This window comes from Schistocerca gregaria, chromosome 4 (assembly GCF_023897955.1).
Source record: "Schistocerca gregaria isolate iqSchGreg1 chromosome 4, iqSchGreg1.2, whole genome shotgun sequence".
In the NCBI taxonomy this organism is placed as follows: Eukaryota; Metazoa; Arthropoda; class Insecta; order Orthoptera; family Acrididae; genus Schistocerca; species Schistocerca gregaria.
Window position 1 is genome coordinate 465,261,700 of NC_064923.1, and position 19,222 is coordinate 465,280,921.

The window sequence follows — 19,222 nt, forward strand, 5'->3', positions numbered from 1 at the left end:
GGACTGAATTGTGATTGTGATCTTTTATTTACATTTTACTTTCTGTTGTTAAATATGGTTTGTATCCTAGAGGATACTCCCAGCTATGTTCACTGTAGCTCAAGGACTCTATAGAAGGGTTCAAGGGGGGCAGGGCAGGGGACAGTGACACCAGTTTGGCTAAGAACTACAATGACTGCAGGGTGGGGAGTGGAGAGAGGGCAGCAAATTTCATCTTGTTCCATCCCCCCCCCCCCCCCCCACACTTGTCCTCCCCATGGGGAATCTATTTTGTGTACTTTGGCTTTTTGTGAACATCTGTCATGGTTAAAATGCAGTTTGCCTGAACCCATTTGTACTCAGAATCGATTTGATTTTAAAATTGGACAAGTACTCAACACAGCATACAGTTCTGCCTAAGATGCTAAAAGTCTAGATTGGGGCCAGTGATCTGCATTTCATGCAGCAATATTGTCAATGCTCGCCATGAGGTATGACGAGCACAATAGGGGTTGTGTCAGCGGCTGATTCTACAAAGTCAATGAGCAAGCGGCAGGCAGGCAATAAGTTTGGAAGCAACAGACATTTAAAATTCTCACATCAGTATAGAAATGAAATTCGGTCTGTGTTTTCTCTGGTCCCACCTCAATCGCAACCTCAGAAATGGCAAAATATTCGGAAATGCCAAATATCTGCAACAACGAAGATCAACAAAAGATGCTCGTCCCCCCCTAGCCACACAAGGGGTATCTAAAATTCCATGTAGTTGTGGCAGGGTTTACATAGGAACTACAAAAAGAAGCACCAATACACGTTTGACACAGCACAAAAGAAACTCTCACTTGGGACATATTGACAAATCGGCAGTAGCGGAACATGTTTTTAATCGAGAGAACAGACGATAGCCAGAGATAGCTACATATCGATGCCACGTGACGTGCAGTGGCGCCCTCTATGATCTCAATACAAGCGGCGACCCCAGCTCCTAGCAGCCAGTCGTCGACTCACCTCGGAAGATGTTCTCCGTAGTTGAGAACGAAACGTCAGGGAGAAGAAGTTCTACAGATCGACCACGGCAATTTAGCCCGGAAGTGTTTACTGATGAAGACGCCGGCCATAAAAGCCTACATGGGATGATTCGACGCCTCTACGGGGAGGAAATGTCAGCTAGGGTATGACGACTGGAGAACATACGCAAGAAGAAAGGTCAACAACTTTGCTCCCTCTTTTTTCTGCTACGCTGTCGTGATACCGGTATAGTTCGGAAGTTTTTAAAAGTGAGAAGAATGTTTCATTCGGCACAAGCTAACCGTATTTATTCTCGTATGGAACTGGCATTACTACGTGAGTGGATACACCAGACACGACGAGGACTGGCGATATGTGATAGTCAACTGCTAAATCTTCATTTACTTATTAGCAATACAATGCAGTTTTGTCATTGGAACAAAGTGGACAGTTTAACATTTAGATCTATGGAGATTAGTTCAGAAGTGTCTTCCAATAGGCAGAAGGAGATGTTTGATCATCTACAAGAGGGTCGACAGCAAAGACCGATTCCAAACAATTCCCAAACGGTTATTAATTTATTGGAAAAAGAATTGTCTAAGGAAGAACTTTCTGTTCTGTCTAAAGGAGGGAATTTTGTAATCACTCCATCCAAGGTTCCTATGGAGGACATTATTGCTAATATAGAGGCAGGAATTCGTCAGTTACCATCATATTCTGCTGACGAAATTAGGATGGAAACCTCCAGGATATTACGTAAAGCTAAGCCACCCAGCAGCAATCTGTCTCAAGGGGAAAGGAAGGCATTGCGGGAGATCAATGCAGACAAGAATGTTATTGTAGTTGCCACTGACAAGGGAAATGTTACTGTTTTAATGAATACTGAGGATTATCACAAGAAGATCAGTGATCTCCTGGAACCCAGCACATACAAGAAGTTGAAAAAGGATCCCACAACGAATGTGCTGAATGCCACCAATCATCTGATAAAACAGTCTTCCATACCTACTGAAGTTAAAAAGTATCTTTGTAAAACGGAGGCTTATCCTCCGAGATTATATGGATTACCAAAGATACATAAGCCTGATGTTCCTTTGAGACCAATAGTCAGCACAATTGGAGCTCCTACCCAAGAACTAGCCAGACACCTTGCCTCTTTGTTACAACCTTACATAGGCAAAACTGAGAGTCATATTAAAAACTCTCTACACTTCATTGAGAAACTGAGGGAAATTACTGTCGGTTCGAATGACATCATTGTCAGTTTTGATATGGTGTGTTTGTTTACTATGGTTCTAGTTGATGAAGCTCTCTCTCATATAGCCGATACGTTCCCTACTGATATAGTGGCCTTGTTCCAACAGTGTCTATCCTCAACCTATTTTCAGTACAATGGTGAATTTTATGAACAGATTGATGGGATTGCCATGGAAAGCCCCCGAAGCCCCGCAATTGCGAATTTATTCATGGAATATTTTGAACATCAACCACTGCAGTTGGCCACAAAAAGCCCCTCGAAGTGGTATTGGTATGTGGATGATACCTTTCTAATATGGAATCATGGGGAAGAGGACTTGAATGATTTCCTGGTGCACCTAAATAGCATCAATCCAAAGATCAAATTTACCATGGAAAAAGAGAATAATGGGCAACTTAACTTTTTGGATGTATCAGTTATCAAACGGGTGGATGGACCTTAGGCTACGAGGTCTACAGGAAAGGTACACATACTGATTGCTACCTCCATTAGAACTCAAACTACCACCCTAGGCAAAAGAGGGGGATTATAAAGACACTAGTGGATAGGGCCAATAATAATTGTGAACCAGGCTACTAACAAGAAGAACTAAATCATTTACGAATGGCTTTTGTGAAAAATGGTTATACAAAAAACGAGATTTACCGAGCACTTCACCCAAGTAGAAAAACGCCTAAAAACAGGAGACAGCAACAACCATCAGCTGGAAAAGTATTTCTGCCCTTCATTCATAACATCACTGATCGCATTGGAAAAGTATTAGCCAAGTTTCAGGTGGAGACTATTTTCAGACCTACTAAGAAAATTAGTGAGTGCCTCTGATCAACAAAAGATGCTCGTCACCCCCTAGCCACCCGAGCGGTATATAAAATTCCGTGTAATTGTGGCAGGGTTTACATAGGAACTACAAAAAGAATCACCAATACACGTTTGATAACACAAAAGAAATTGTCGCTTGGGACATATCGACAAATCGGCAGTAGCGGAAAATGTTTTTAAGGATGGAGATCACAAAATAAAATTCGGTGAGACAAGCGTGCTAGTGAGGACGTTGCATTATTATACATGTATGTATAGAGAGGCAATTGATATTCACAAACATCAATACAATTTTAATCATAAAGAAGAAGGATTAAAATTGGACAAAATATGGCGGTTGACGTTGCATCAATCACGTGACAATCGATTGCCTGCAATCGAGAGAACATACGATAGCCAGAGATAGCTACATATCGATGCCACGTGACGTGCGGTGGCGCCCACTATGATCTCAATACAAGCGGCGACCCCAGCTCCTAGCAGCCAGTCGTCGACTCACCTCGGAAGATGTTCTCCGTAGTTGAGACTGAAACGTCAGGGAGAAGAAGTTCCACAGATCCACCACGGAAATTTAGCCCGGAAGTGTTTACTGATGAAGACGCCGGCCATGAAAGCCTACATGGGATGATTCGACGCCTCTACGGGGGGGAAATGTCAGCTAGGGTACGACGACTGGAGAACCTACGCAAGAAGAAAGGTCAACAACTTTGCTCCCTCACTTTTCTGCTACGCTGTCGTGACACCGGTATATTTCCGAAGTTTTTAAAAGTGAGATGAATGTTTCATTCAGCACAAGCTAAACGTATTTATTCTCATATGGAACTGGCATTACTACATGAGTGGATACATCAGACACGACGAGGACTGGCGGTATGTGATAGTCAACTGCTAAATCTTCATTTACTTATTAGCAATACAATGCAGTTTTGTCATTGGAACAAAGTGGACAGTTTAACATTTAGATCCATGGAGATTAGTTCAGAAGTGTCTTCCAATAAGCAGAAGGAGATGTTTGATCGTCTACAAGAGGGTTGACAGGAAACACCGATTCCAAACAATTCCCGAAAGGTTATTAATTTATTGGAAAAAGAATTGTCTAAGGAAGAACTTTCTGTTCAGTCTAAAGGAGGGAATTTTGCAATCACTCCATCCAAGGTTCCTATGGAGGACATTATTGCTAATATAGAGGCAGGAATTCGTCAGTTACCATCATATTCTGCTGACGAAAGTAGGATGGAAACTTCCAGAATATTACGTAAAGCTAAGCCACCCAGCAGCAATCTGTCTCAAGGGGAAAGGAAGGCATTGCGGGAGATCAATGCAGACAAGAATGTTATTGTAGTTGCCGCTGACAAGGTAAATGTTACTGTTTTAATGAATACTGAGGATTATCACAAGAAGATCAGTGATCTTCTGGAACCCAGCACATACAAGAAGTTGAAAAAGGATCCCACAACGAATGTGCTGAATGCCACCAATCGTCTGATAAAACAGTCTTCCATACCTACTGAAGTTAAAAAGTATCTTTGTAAAATGAAGGCTTATCCTCCGAAATTATATGGATTACCAAAGATACATAAGCCTGATGTTTCTTTGAGACCAATAGCCAGCGCAATTGGAGCTCCTACCCAAGAACTAGCCAGACACCTTGCCTCTTTGTTACAGCCTTACATAGGCAAAACTGAGAGTCATATTAAAAACTCTCTACACTTCATTAAGAAACTGAGGGAAATTACTGTCAGTCTGAATGACATCCTTGTCAGTTTTGATATAATGTGTTTGTTTACTATGGTTCCAGTTGATGAAGCTCTCTCTCATATAGCCGATACGTTCCCTACTGATATTGTTGCGTTGTTCCAACACTGTCTACCCTCGACCTATTTTCAGTACAATGGTGATTTTTATGAACAGATTGATGGGGTAGCCATGGGAAGCCCCCTTAGCCCTGAAATTGCGAATTTATTCATGGAATATTTTGAACATCAACCACTGCAGTTGGCCACAAAAAGCCCCTCGAAGTGGTATCAGTATGTGGATGATACCTTTGTAATATGGAATCATGGGGAAGAGGACTTGAATGATTTCCTGGTGCACTTAAATAGCATCAACCCAAAGATCAAATTTACCATGGAAAAGAGAATAATGGGCAACTTAACTTTTTGGATGTATCAAACAGGCGGATGGAACCTTAGGCTACGAGGTCTACAGGAAAGGTACTGATCGCTACCTCCATTAGAACTCAAACTACCACCCTAGGCAAAACAGGGGGATTATAAAGACACTAGTGGATAGGGCCAATAATAATTGTGAACCAGGCTACTAACAAGGAGAACTAAATCATTTACGAATGGCTTTTGTGAAAAATGGTTATACAAAAAACGAGATTAACCGAGCACTTCACCCAAGTAGAAAAATGCCTAAAAATAGGAGACAGCAACAACCATCAGCTGGAAAAGTATTTCTGCCCTTCATCCATAACATCACAGTTCGCATTGGAAAAGTACTAGCGAAGTTTCAGGTGGAGACTATTTTCAGACCTACTAAGAAAATTAGTGAGTGCCTCTGATCAACAGAAGATGCTCGTCACCCCCTAGCCACCAGAGGGGTATATAAAATTCCGTGTAGTTGTGGCAGAGTTTACATAGGAACTACAAAAAGATGCACCAATACACGTTTGACGGAGCACAAAAGAAACTGTCGCTTGGGAGATATCGACAAATCGGCAGTAGCGGAACATGTTTTTAAGGATGGAGATCACAAAATAAAATTTGGTGAGACAAGCATGCTAGCAAGGACGTCGCATTATTATACAGGTATGTATAGAGAGGCAATTGATATTCACAAACATCAATAGAATTTTAATCGTAAAGAAGAAGGATTAAAATTGGACAAAATAATGTGGTCGACGCTGCATCAATCACGTGACAATCGGTTGCCTGCAATCGAGAGAACAGACGATAGCCCGAGATAGCTACATATCAACGCCCTGTTACGTGCAGTGGCGCCCTCTACGATCTCCATACAAGCGGCGACCCCAGCTCCTAACAGCCAGTCGTCGACTCACCTCGGAAGGTGTTCTCCGTAGTTGAGAATGAAACGTCAGGGAGCAGAAGTTCTACAGATTGACCATGGCAATTTAGCCTGGAAGTGTTTACTGATGAAGATGCCGGCCGTGAAAGCCTACATGGTTGAAACGAAGATAAAGTTTAACAGCTGTCCTGTTAGGATGGTGACAATGATTAGAAATAGTGATACCACAGATGTCAGGCTAAATAAACAGAAAAAAGCTGTGAAGATAAGAAATAATGTAAAAATGTTCTTTTTGTCCATTTTATTATTCCTTGTATTATGAAAACATAGGCAAGGGATAAATGGCCCAAGTTTAGAATAGGTGTAATATTACTTTTTAAGCAGATAGCTTATGTCAGTGTAAGTTTGTAATTCTGATTAGACAGAATATGTGATAAAATTTTTTCTTGAGGAACATTTTTTAAGTAAGAAAGGGGGGTCGTTTTATATTCAGTTTCATCTTATACTTGGGTAAATATGGTAAATCAAACACTGAAAAACAGAAAGACAAAGAAGGTGATCATTTAGTTTATTAATCACCAATTTTAGTCATTACATTGTATTTGTTATCTGCTTACCTTGCGAGCATCTTTCACACTGTTCTCCTTCTGTATTGAAAATGCATTTCAGGCATACTCCTGTAGTAGCATTACAGTTCCCAGTATCATTGAAATCAATGTTACCATTGCACTCACAAGGCTGACACGGCATGACAGGTCCATTAATGCCATCAGGATCTCCATAATACCCATCTTCACAGATATTACAACGAGGTCCTACAAAAAGCAAAAGTGAAATTCCATCAACAATATTTTTAACAAATTAAATAGTGGAAACTACTACTTGGATTGCTGTGTGTGATACTGCATCAGACAGAAAATTGTGTTTTCTTATATTGTACTTCAAATTTAATATATCATTAGCAATACAGCAGTATACAGTTTTCTTTGGTGACAGTTTAATGCACTGTGTATAAAAATTACAATCATAGTACTCTCAGTTGTCTGGAATTATTAAAGATTCTGTAACACCTGCACGGCAATGATTTCAACTGATTGAACAATGAAGTTGTTCAAAAAGAGTACAAGCTCACATTCTAATGTACTTTAGAATGCTAAATAAAAATAAATTGTTTGCAATTTGTACAAAAAACTCACAAGTAATGACAATATACATGATTACTCTGACCTAAATGTGGCTATAGTGCCATGAGGATAAGCACTTAGGACAAAAAATTAGTCACCCTAGCAGACACCATGCAAATACTGTGTAACAAAACCTCTAGCCCTGATAATGACTTCAATTCAGTAGAAAAGGTAGTGCACAACAACCTTCAGGAATGTCACATGCAGTTGATGCCCTCACCGATTATCAGATTCTGTTGCTATTGTTGTTGTTGTTGTTGTTTTTATGGTCTTCAGACCAGAGACTGGTTTGCTGCAGCTCTCCCTGCTACTCTATCCTGTGCAAGCTGCTTCATCTCCAAGTACCGACTGCAACCTACATCCTTCTGAATCTGCTTAGTGAATTCATCTTTTGGTGTCTGTCTTCAATTTTTACCCTCCACACTGCCCTCCCATACTAAATTGGTGATCCCTTGATGCCTCGGAACATGTCCTACGAACTGATCCCTTCTAGACCAAGTTGTGCCACAAATTCCTCTTCTCCCCAATTCTATTCAATATCTCCTCATTTGTTATGTGATCTACCCATCCTATCTTCAACATTCCTCTATAGCACCAGTTTTGAAAGCTTCTATTCTCTTCTTGTCAAAACTATTTATCATCCATGTTTCACTTCCATACAAAGCTATACTCCATACAAATACTTAAAGAAAAGATTCTTGGCACTTAACTCTTCACTTGATGCTAAAAAATTTCTCTTCTTCAGAAACACTTTCCTTGTCATTGCCAGTCTACATTTTGTATCCTCTCTACCTTGACCATCATCAGTTATTTTGCTCCTCAAATAGCAAAATGCAGCTACTACTTTAAATGTCTCAGTTTCTAATCTAATGCCCTCAGCATCACCTCATTTAATTAGACTACATTCCATTGCTCTTGTTTTGCTTTTGTTGATGTTAATCTTATATCCTCTTTTCAAGACACTGTCCATTCCATTCAACTGCTTTTCCAGGTCCTTTGCTGTCTCTGACAGAATTACAATATCATCAGCAAACCTCAAAATTTCTATTACTTCTACATGGATTTTAATTCCTACTCTGAATTCTCCTTTTATTTCATTTACTGCTTGCTCATTATATGGATTGAATAAGGTTGGGGATGGGCTACAACCCTGTCTCACTCCCTTTCCAACCACTACTTCCCTTTTGTGCCCCTCAGCTCTTACAACTGCCATCTGGTTTCTGTGTAAATTGTAAATAGCCTTTCGCTCCCTGTATTTGACCCCTGCCACCTTCAGAATTTGAGAGTATTCCAGTCAACATTGCCAAAAGCTTTCTTTAAGTCTACAAATTCTAGAAACAGAGGTTCACCTTCCTTAATCTAACTTCTAAGATAACTTGTAGGGTCAGTATTGCCTTGAGTGTTCCGTCATTTCTATGGGATCCGAACTGATCTTCCTCAAGGTTGGCTTCTACCAGTCTTTACATTCGTCTGTGAAGAACTCGTGTGAGTATCTTACAGCCGTGATTTATTATACTCATAATTTGGTAATTTTCACACCTATCAACACCTGCTTTCTGTGGGATTGGAATTATTATATTCTTCTTGAAGTCTGAGGCTTATGAGATGGAAGAGTTTCGTCATGGCTGGCTCTGCAAAGGCTAGTTCTAATGGAATGTTGTCCATTCCTGGGAACTTGTGCTGACTTAGGTCCTTCAGTGCTCTCACAAACTCTTCACACAATATCATATCTCCTATTTCATCTTCATCTATATCCTCTTCTATTTCCATAATATTGCCTCCAAGTTTGTTGTTGTTGTGGTCTTCAGTCCTGAGATTGGTTTGATGCAGCTCTCCATGCTACCCTATCCTGTGCAAGTTTCTTCATCTCCCAGTACCTACTGCAACCTACATCCTTCTGAATCTGCTTAGTGTATTCATCTCCTGGTCTCGCTCTATGATTTTTACCCTCCACACTGCCCTCCAATGCTAAATTCATGATCCCTTGATGCCTCAGAACATGTCCTAGTAACAGGTCCCTCCTTTTTGTCAAGCTGTGCCACATACTCCTCTTCTACCCAATTCTATTCAATATTTCATCATTAGTTATGTGACCTACCAATCTAATCTTCAGCATTCTTCTGTAGCACCACATTTTGAAAGCTTCTATTCTTTTCTTGTCCAAACTATTTATTGTCCATGTTTCACTTCCATACATGGCTACACTCCATACAAATACTTTCAGAAACGACTTCCTGACACTCAAATCTATACTCAATGTTAACAAATTTCTCTTCTTCAGAAATGCTTTCCTTGCCATTGCCAATCTACATTTTATATCTTCTCTAATTTGACCATCATAAGTTATTTTGCTCCCCAAATAGAAAAACTCCTTTACTACTTTAAGTGTCTCATTTCCTAATCTAATTCCCTCAGCATCACCCGACTTAATTCGACTACATTCCATTATCCTTGTTTTGCTTTTGTTGATGTTCATCATATGTCCTCCTTTCAAGACTCTGTCCATTCCGTTCAACTGTTCTTTCAAGTCCTTTGCTGTCTCTGATAGAATTACAATGTCATCGGCAAACCTCAAAGTTTTTATTTCTTCTCCATGGATTTTAATACCTACTCTGAATTTTTCTTTTGTTTCCTTTACTGCTTGCTCAATATACAGATTGAATAACATCGGGGAGAGGCTACAACCCTGTTCCACAGTATGTAGCCATTTTATAGGCCCTGCATATACTCCTTCCACCATTCCACTTTCCCTTCTTTGCTCAGAATTGGTTTTCCATTTGAGCTCTTGATATTCATACAAGTGGTCCTCTTTTCTCCAAAGGTCTCTTTAATTTTCCTGTAGACATTATCTATCTTACCCCTAGTCATATATACCTCTACATCCTCACATCTGTCCTTTAGCCATCCCTGCTTAGTCATTTTGCACATCCTGTCCATCTCATTTTTTTAGACATCTGTACTTCTTTTTGTTTGTTTCATTTAATGGATTTTTATATTTTCTCCTTTCATCAATTAAATTCAACTCATTAAATTCTGTTACCCAAGGATTTCTACTAGCCCTTGTCTTTTTACCTACTTGATCCTCTGCTGCTAGTAGCTTATCCGCATTCCTATCCTATAGCTACCAAATTGCAAGAATACTGTTTGCTGAGTTTCATTTGCTGATCCAGATATTTCCTATGGGATTAAGACTGGGAGATTTAGTGGGACAGGTGTGATATAGTACTTGGGTATTTGTCAAAACAGCAATGGATGTGTACAGTCCTGTGAACATGGGTGTTGTAATCTTTGAAGATGGGAGCGTCCAAAGTGTACTCACCAGGAAGCTGTAAAACAACAGGAAATACTTTCTCATCAAGAATGTTGAAATAAGCATCCTGATTCACGTTCACAGTGACCTGAATGAGTGAATCCAGTCATTGTAGAAAAACATCCCTTAAAACATCATAGAAACACTTCATACATGAAGTGTATCCTTCATGCACTGTAAGTGCCTCACTGGGCTGTCGATGCAACTGATGCCTTGCATAATTTGAAAAGAGACAAAATCATGACTTGTTGGACCACATTGCACACCTCCTGTTAGCTAGCACCCAGTTATTTGTCCCATTTAATACATGTAGTCCTGCTGTAAACAATGGCCTTTTGTAAAGTGTTTTGACTCCAGATGTCTGTTTTATGAAGTTTCCTTTGCAATTACCACTTGGGAAGTGGTTGTGATGGACCTGCATTCACTGATATAAACAATTCATCTTGGGTCACTAATATCTTATCTCATGAACTTATCATTAATAATATAGTTATCATACTTCTGTAGACTAATTACAGCAAGATAGCAAGAAACTACTCAAGTGTGGTTCAGTAAACAAATTGTTATCCACACCTGCATTGTGGCTTAAGTGGTGAGTCAAATCAAAAATATAATACAGGCTGGTGTGTGGTGCACAGAAATATGTAACAGAGAACTATTAACATTAGCTTCCAAGTTCTTGCTCTTTTTCTAGTAAGAGTACACACACTCACAAACATAACCATGCAGATAGAAATGGGTCATCATTGACTGACTGTCGGAGTAGACAAGATGACTTTGATACAATTTCTAGTTGGTTGATGAATGGTAACTTGGTCTAAATGCAGAAAAAATGTAAGTTAATGTGGACGAGTAGCAAATACAATCCCTAAATGTTGGAGTACAGCATCAGTAGGGTGCTGCTTGACATAATCACATTGATTAAATATCTAGGCATAATGTCGCAAAGTGGTATAAAATGGAATGAGCACATCAGGATGGTAGTAGGAAAAGCAAGTCCTAGACTTTTTTTTATTGAGACAGTTTCAGGAATGTGTAGCTTCTCCAAAGAGGAGATGGCATTTACAATGCTAGTGCGACCCATTCTTGAATACAGTTAGAATGTTTGGGATCCCTTCCAGGTCAGATTAAAGGAACATATCAACACAATTCAGAGGTGTGGTACAAGTTGTTACCAGTAGGTTCAACATGCAAGCAAGTATTATTTTCTGGAGGTGCTTCGTGAACTCAAATGTGAACCCTTGAAGAAAAATTTTGAGAATCAGAATTTGTGGCCAACTGTAGAACAATTCTACTGCTGCCAACATACATTTCATATAATGACCACAAAGATAGAATGTGAGAAATTAGGGCTTGTATGAATGCTTTTAGACAATCACTTTTCCCTTGCTCTATTTCCAAGTGGAACAGAGAAGGAAATGGCTAGCCATGCATTTCATGGTGGATTATGTAGTTTATATAAATATGTAGGTGTGGATTTTATGTATTTTTCCATCCAAGAATTTCCATTATCTAAAATTATAGTATCATTTAAACATTATTTATTGTGTATCTGTGGTACAAATCCCTTAATAAATATAAGTCTGCCATTGCTTATGAGCCTGTAAGTTCCCATAGGAATAATTCAACTGGGAGCCTGTGCAAACCAAGCACCACATGGTATAACTCTTCATTAAAACGAATTTCTTGGTTTTCACTGGTTCTTGGTTAGCTTAATAGTCAAAGTTTTGAGGCATTGAAAGGCTCATACAAAAGAGAAAGAAAACTTGCCAGCTTTTGGAATGAATCCTCTGCTGAGCTAGGGAAGACGCACATGCACAAGCACATGCACATGCTCATGCAATTGCACATGCACCCTTCTCCCCTCCTCTCCCCCCCCCCCCCCCCCCCCCCACACACACACACACATACACACTGTACCCTACATTATGCCAGCTGGACACAGTCTTGTGTTGACAAAGTTATTGTCTAGCTGTGTTAAACTTGCCTCAATTATATATAATAAAATAATGAGAAAAATGAGAATATGATCAAAATAATATGATTGTGAAGTAAAAAAAAACATTAAATGATGGCTGTTTTTACTTCCAAGTCAATTTGTTCACTGTTTTATCTATTTAATGATGAAAAACTTTGAGCAAGCACTGCATTAAGTGCCAACACCTCACATTTTTTTAGCTTTGAGATAGTTTTTTGGTCACTCATCCTTGAGAAACTTTGTGTAGTGAGAGTGCATCGCATGTGATGCAGCCTTTGAAGCCATCATGCTGGAAAACTGCCAAGTGGATCTGGATGACACTACAGGTGCTGTAGTGTTATTCACATGCACATGCACCCCCCCCCCCCCTCCCTGCCCCCTCCAATATTCTCATTTTTCTGTCTGTTTACTGGTGTTAAATGTAATGTGATATACTGATCTATTACTAATTTCACAGGTGCTGTAATGTCATCCACACCCACTTGGCAGATTTCCAGCATGATAGCTTCAAAGGCTGCAGTGTTCTCTGGAGTCTCAATGCAATGTGCTTGACCTAGACAAGGAAGCCAATCATGCACGACACAATATTTTCAAACTTCTGACTCTGCTCATAGACGTGCTCCTCTCAGGAACATGTATTACCATACTGGGCCTTCAGTCCATTATTAACTTGTCTCAACTTTTTATACAAAAACAGAACAACAAAATGCTATTCATTCCTGATACAGGTGGTAGTGGAGGCTGCCGTTTTTACACTTTCCCTGCGCTGGAGTACAAACATGTCTGCAGTGCTACTTCCTACAGAATCTCTACAGGCTACTTAGAAAATAATTAACAACTTATAGGATCCTGGCACCATATTTTGAATCTGATTACTTATTTAGTTTTCATTTGTCTCATCATACAATGAACTGATAGATATTACAATATTTATTTTACTTCAAGTGTACCTGTATAACCAACTGGACATTCCAGGCAAACAATATTGCTTCCATTGTAAAGACAGGGTCCACCATTTGGACAAGGACATGGCATGCAATCAAATGCTGACCCTTGTAAAGCATTCCCATAAAATCCTTTTGCACATAACTCACAATTATGACCAGCTGTATTGTGCTGGCAGTTACATTGTCCTGAAAAATAAAATTGGCTGGTTTGTACATAAAATATAACAAAATTCTGTTCATTTCAAGCATTAGCATTATTACTGCAAGTTTACTGTCTATGAACAACTTAACTTTAAAACTAGCTTTCAAGTTAGCATCAACAATTGCAAAAGATGCAGCTTTGTTACAGTTAGGTAAATGAGATAAAATAGATACAAAGGAAAATGGCAGTTGCAGTACTTCAGAAGTGGGTACCAAGGAGAATTTGAGAACAGCTGAAACTGTGATGTGTAAAAGTGAACATCAGTAAGTAAAAGAAGCTGACAGATATCACAACTTTGTACTTAAGGTGACTACACTACAATTTGTACATAGAAGTGTTTCTAAATGTGACAAACAGTTTACTGCTACAAAAACTATCTGAATTTAGTGACAATATATTTTAAACATACATGATTTAGAGCTACATGCATAAAGTAAGAAAGAGTTTTAAAAGAATAAGTAATAATTTGTTGCAAGAAGCTGCAGTGTGAAATGCATCAGAGGGTGGGCAAGGTTCCTTCAGTGAAGATACAGTTTTGTATGGGTATAACACTACACAAACGACCATATGAAGGTAATATTTGGATTCGTTGTGGGCTGTTACTGATAAGAGCCTTCCATTTTTTTTTTTTTTTTTTTTTTTTTGTCACAGCAAAATATTTTCCAAAAAAACTTGTGTCATCCTATTGATCATTTTGCATTACAGAATGATAAGTAGAGATACACTCTTGGAAAAAAACTATTTGTTTAATATTGCATTTTTGTTTTATACTGTACATTACATTTGTAATGAGCAACAAATAGATAGCCATAAGTTTCAAGACTTTTATTTGGGACAGTTTAAATTTTTTACTCAAAGTGTAGATATCTGATACATGATCAATAAAATGCAATTAGTTTTATGGAAAGCATGTCATCAGATGATAATTACGGAAAGGTCATAATTTAAACAAACATGTGAAATCTAGAAATTTTTATGTCAAACCTGTTATTAATTTAAATAATAATGTTTGTATTGAAATATTAAAATTTTAGAATCCAGAAACATAAAATTTTGTTTATAACTGAGGTGCTAATTGAAAAGTATTGTAATTAGAAAAGTTTAATTTTTCAGAATATTCTAGCTTCAAACAGTAACCTATAAATAAATGAGAAGCACACCAGCTGCACCTTCAATTATTCACTTGTTGTTGAAATGTAAACACGAGTTCAGTCTTTCAGATGCTGTGAGTTTTTGTAAAAGAAATTATTGATTACGATATACATTCTCAAACTGTAATTGTGAAGAAGCCACTTCAGAAGAAAATAAACAGAAAAGGTAAGTGTGAAGGATTGTTCCAATCATAAATATGAAAATCCGTCCAACAAAGTTGATGATGCCAGTGTTTATCTACAACTATTCTAGCAGAAGACAAGAAAAATATAAGCATATTTATTAGAGTTTGTGAGACTTTCTTCCAAATGACAACTATATTGTGCAACAGTTGTTGCATAGCAACCCAGCATTAATAATGAATCATACTGCATGTTCTATTTAACAATATTCAACTATATGTGGAGATTTTGAAGAAAGAAATATAAATAGTTCATGTACCTAATTTGGGAAGCACACTTAGAAGTGCAGTCCGAAAACACTTTTAAATCCATGTGAGAACTGCTTCACCTGTTTGCCTTAGGCAGTTTAAAACACACACTGTTACATCTGCTAATTCACTTACATCTGATACACAGTTGATGTTATACATGTTATAAAATTGACAGAAAAATTCACGTTTTCATTTATGCCTAAACGCCTTCAAAGTATCAAGTGATCCAACACTAATATTAAAACTGTAAATCAATCATTTGAAAAGTAGTACCAGTACAGAAAGTATCTTAATACCTATAGAAAAGAAAAAGAACAGCAAAAAGTGTGAGGAACATAGAACAGTGAGCCTGATATTGCATGCAGCCAAAGTCTTGCTGAGGAAATTCAACAGAAGGCTATATGGAAAGCTGAATTGCTTAATAGGAGATGAAAAATTTCATTTCAGGCAAGGCGTGGGAACTAGAGATGACAATGGGCTACTGAGAGTGATAGGGGAGAGGTACATGGAGAAGAAAAGGAAGGTGTATGTTGTGTTCATTGATCTTGAGAAGGCTTTTGACTGTGTCATGTGGGATAAACTGATGGAAATCTCAAGGAAACATGTAGTTGACTGGAGGGATAGACAGCTAATTAGAAATTTATATTTGAACCAGAGAGCAAGAGTAAGAATAGGAGGTGGGATGAGTGAAGAAATTGAACTGGGAAGAGATGTAAGACAGGTTGTTGTTTATTACCAACACTGTTCAATATATATATCTGTAGAAAATTATTAGTGAAAGTTTTGATGGAAGGAGAGGAGTTTGTAGAGGGGGTCGGAGAGTGGATTGTATAAGATTTGCAAATGAGATGGTTGTGATGGCAGAGAGTGCAAGAGAGATGAAACAAATGTTAGATGATCTAAACACAAAATTAGAAGAATATGGAATGAAGATTACTAAGAAGAAAACAAAAAGCATGGTAATTGGAGGAAAGGGGAGAAAATGCCATATGAAAATAGGGAGAGAGGAAATAGAGCAAGTGAATAACTTCAGTTACTTGGGAAGTGTAATAATGGATGATATGTACTTCTCAACAGAAATTAGGAAAAGAATTGCAATGGCAAAAGAAGCTTTCAAGATGAAACAGAAATTACTTTGTGGGCCACTAAACAAAGACCTGAGGAAAAGGCTTGCCAAATGCTACATTTGGAGCATTGCACTATACGGAGACCTGGACATTGAGGAAGGAAGATGAAAGAATATTGGAGGCACAAGAGATGTGGATATGGAGAAGAATGAAAAAAGTGAAGTGGTAAGACCAAGTAATTAATGAAGAAGTATTAAGAATAGTTGGAGAGCAAAGAAACATGCTGAAAGTCATCAGAAAGAGAAAATGAAACTGGATTGGACATTGTTTGAGAAGGGACTGTTTATTGTAGGAAGGAACAGAAGGAACGGTGGAGAGAAAAAGGGGTAGAGGAAAAAGAAGATATCAAATGCTGGACAATATCAAATGAGGCAATTATTAAGAAATGAAAAGACTGGCTATGGACAGACAAAAGGAATAGGCTTAACCCATGACAAGACCTGCCATAAGCAACATATTAACTACCATTTTCACCAACTTGTGATACTCCAGTGTTATCAGATTGTGGCCCACCTTATGTAATGCTGACAGGCTGTTAAATTTCCTACTGTTATATGATGTGCAATTTTTGCATCATGAAAGTGTAAATGCGCACAGCTATGAATAGTGCTCTACTGTTGTACTGACTACTGACTCAGTTAAAGCACTGCCTGTTGATGAAAAATTGATATTTTGGCAGTAAGTTTAGCATTGTAAAAATGAGAAGTCCAGGATGGACCAACATGATATTGTTACCACTGTAATAAAGAAGATCCATCTGCATCTATGCAATTCCATGCAAATTCCATTACACTACCAGCTATATTATCCAAAATACAGATTTCTTATTTTGTGGTCTTTTTTCTACTGTTTAATATTCTGTTTTCCCTCACAAATACTAATTTTCAATGTACAAACTTCATTTTGATGTTAAGGCATTACACTGGGAATCCATGATTTTCGTTTTTAACATAATTATGTGACTGTTTGTTATTTAATTCACTTTTCCCTGGACATTTGGATAAAGCATAGTTTTCAATATTCTCCCACAGGCCATCAAACTCAGTATGCATATCAAGTGAACAAGTCAGTAAAATATTCTTTGCCATTATTTGGGTCTCCATAATAATTATACTATTTGAGTATCAATTTACAATTCATTATTAACACTGCCATATGTCCTTTCTTAAGACAGAGATGAAAAAAAACTTAATTACAAAGTTACCAGTATTCTCATCACACATTTCAGCATGTCCATTGCAGCTGCACGGCACACACACAGTCACATGCTCATTATGTGTTTTCCAGTAATAGCCAAGGGCACATGATTCACAAAACTGACCAGTGTAAGCATTTGGACATACACACTTTTCTACCCATTTGGCTGTGATGTCTCCCATTCCATGAACAGCTGTTCCAAGTTCCACGTCATCCAGAAATATTGTGCCTGTTAACAAAATATGTTCAGTATCAATGTTCAGGAATCATGTGCACAAATATCAAGGACAGGCCTGGAGTGTCTCCCTAGAATCATTTCCAAGGCCTTTGTCTTACATTGATCCCAAAATGTAAAAATTTAGAGACTGCTGATAAAGGTTCTGTACATGAAAATATTTTAGTAAAAACAAAAGTTACAGGCGAATGGTTAAGGTGACTGGTGGTTATAAACAGAAAATCTGGGTACAAACCTGTCTGGCAGAAATTTTCAATTTGTCATTAGACATCTTTTTTAATAAAAAAAGTTCAAAATGTACTTCAAATACCGTAATGACCTATACTATACTTGTATGTTTCAGTGCTTGATCTGGGACTAAGGGAAAGGTGGAAAAATGGAAGATACACAATGTTCATAAAGCAAATTTGTCTCACTATAATAAGGCAGTAGATAGAGTCTTCTTCAAAAGGAAGACAGCCCAGGAGAGGAACATGTTGGCAATAAAGTTCTTAAGCTCCAGAACACAGCAGTATTTTAAGTTGTATGCAAAATTAGTCTGAGTGAGCAAACATGTCTATTTGTCATTTTACATAGCCGCAATATAATTAGAGCCCTATTGAAATTAAATGTAACAATAAAAACAGTGTAATTTCTCCTTTTATAATTTTTTAGATGTAACCATTTTCAAAATAATTTTCCATAATTCATGATCTACATTTACATCTATGTCCACATCTACATACTCCGCAAGCTACTGTACGGCACTTGACAAAGGGTACCCTGTACCATAACTAGTCATTTCCTTTCCTGTTCCAACCTGGCTGGGAAATCGAACCCAGGCCTGCTGCATGGCAATCATATCCACTGACCACTCAACTCAATGGGTGGACAACCTGAGTGAAAATGGTTCTGTCTTTCAATATTATGAACAATTTCATCCTACAGATGCTATTTTATATCTAACATTGGTTCTCCTAAGGTAAGTTTGTGTTTGTTGTCACTGTTAATGTTCATTTGTTGAAATCCCTAGAATATTTCCCGTTAGTGAGATGATTTCTTTTCATCTTCACAAAATGGACCATAATTTTTCACTTCTCCTAAGTAGGCCTCTACCATTGAAGATGTCTCTCTTACTCATGTACACGTCATGACCAGAAAGCACATTTTTATATTTTTTTTAGAAAAAGTGTAGTTAAAAAAATAACTGGGTACTGTTGATAACACTTAATGACTATTTTTCCACATAATTACCATCCCACTCAATGCATGTGGTGAGCTGTGGCACAAGCTTCTTTATGCCCTCCTTGAAAAAATCTCCCACCAACTCCTTCTGCCACTTCAGAACCCCCTTCTACAACTGTTTGTCAGTTGAAAATTTAAT

At 38.1% G+C, this 19,222-nt stretch overlaps 1 protein-coding gene across 1 annotated transcript in view; it reads right to left on the reverse strand.

Annotated features, from left to right (window-relative positions):
* The window catches only part of LOC126267772 (laminin subunit gamma-1-like), a 133,815-nt gene that overhangs the window by 111,374 nt on the left and 3,219 nt on the right, over positions 1 to 19,222 (reverse strand). Inside the window, exons 2-4 of the mRNA XM_049973077.1 lie at positions 17,632 to 17,853; positions 13,517 to 13,699; positions 6,712 to 6,909 (exon numbers count right to left, since the gene is read on the reverse strand). Coding sequence (XP_049829034.1) covers positions 6,712 to 6,909; positions 13,517 to 13,699; positions 17,632 to 17,853 — 603 coding nt within the window. The remainder of the gene's footprint in view (positions 1 to 6,711; positions 6,910 to 13,516; positions 13,700 to 17,631; positions 17,854 to 19,222) is intronic.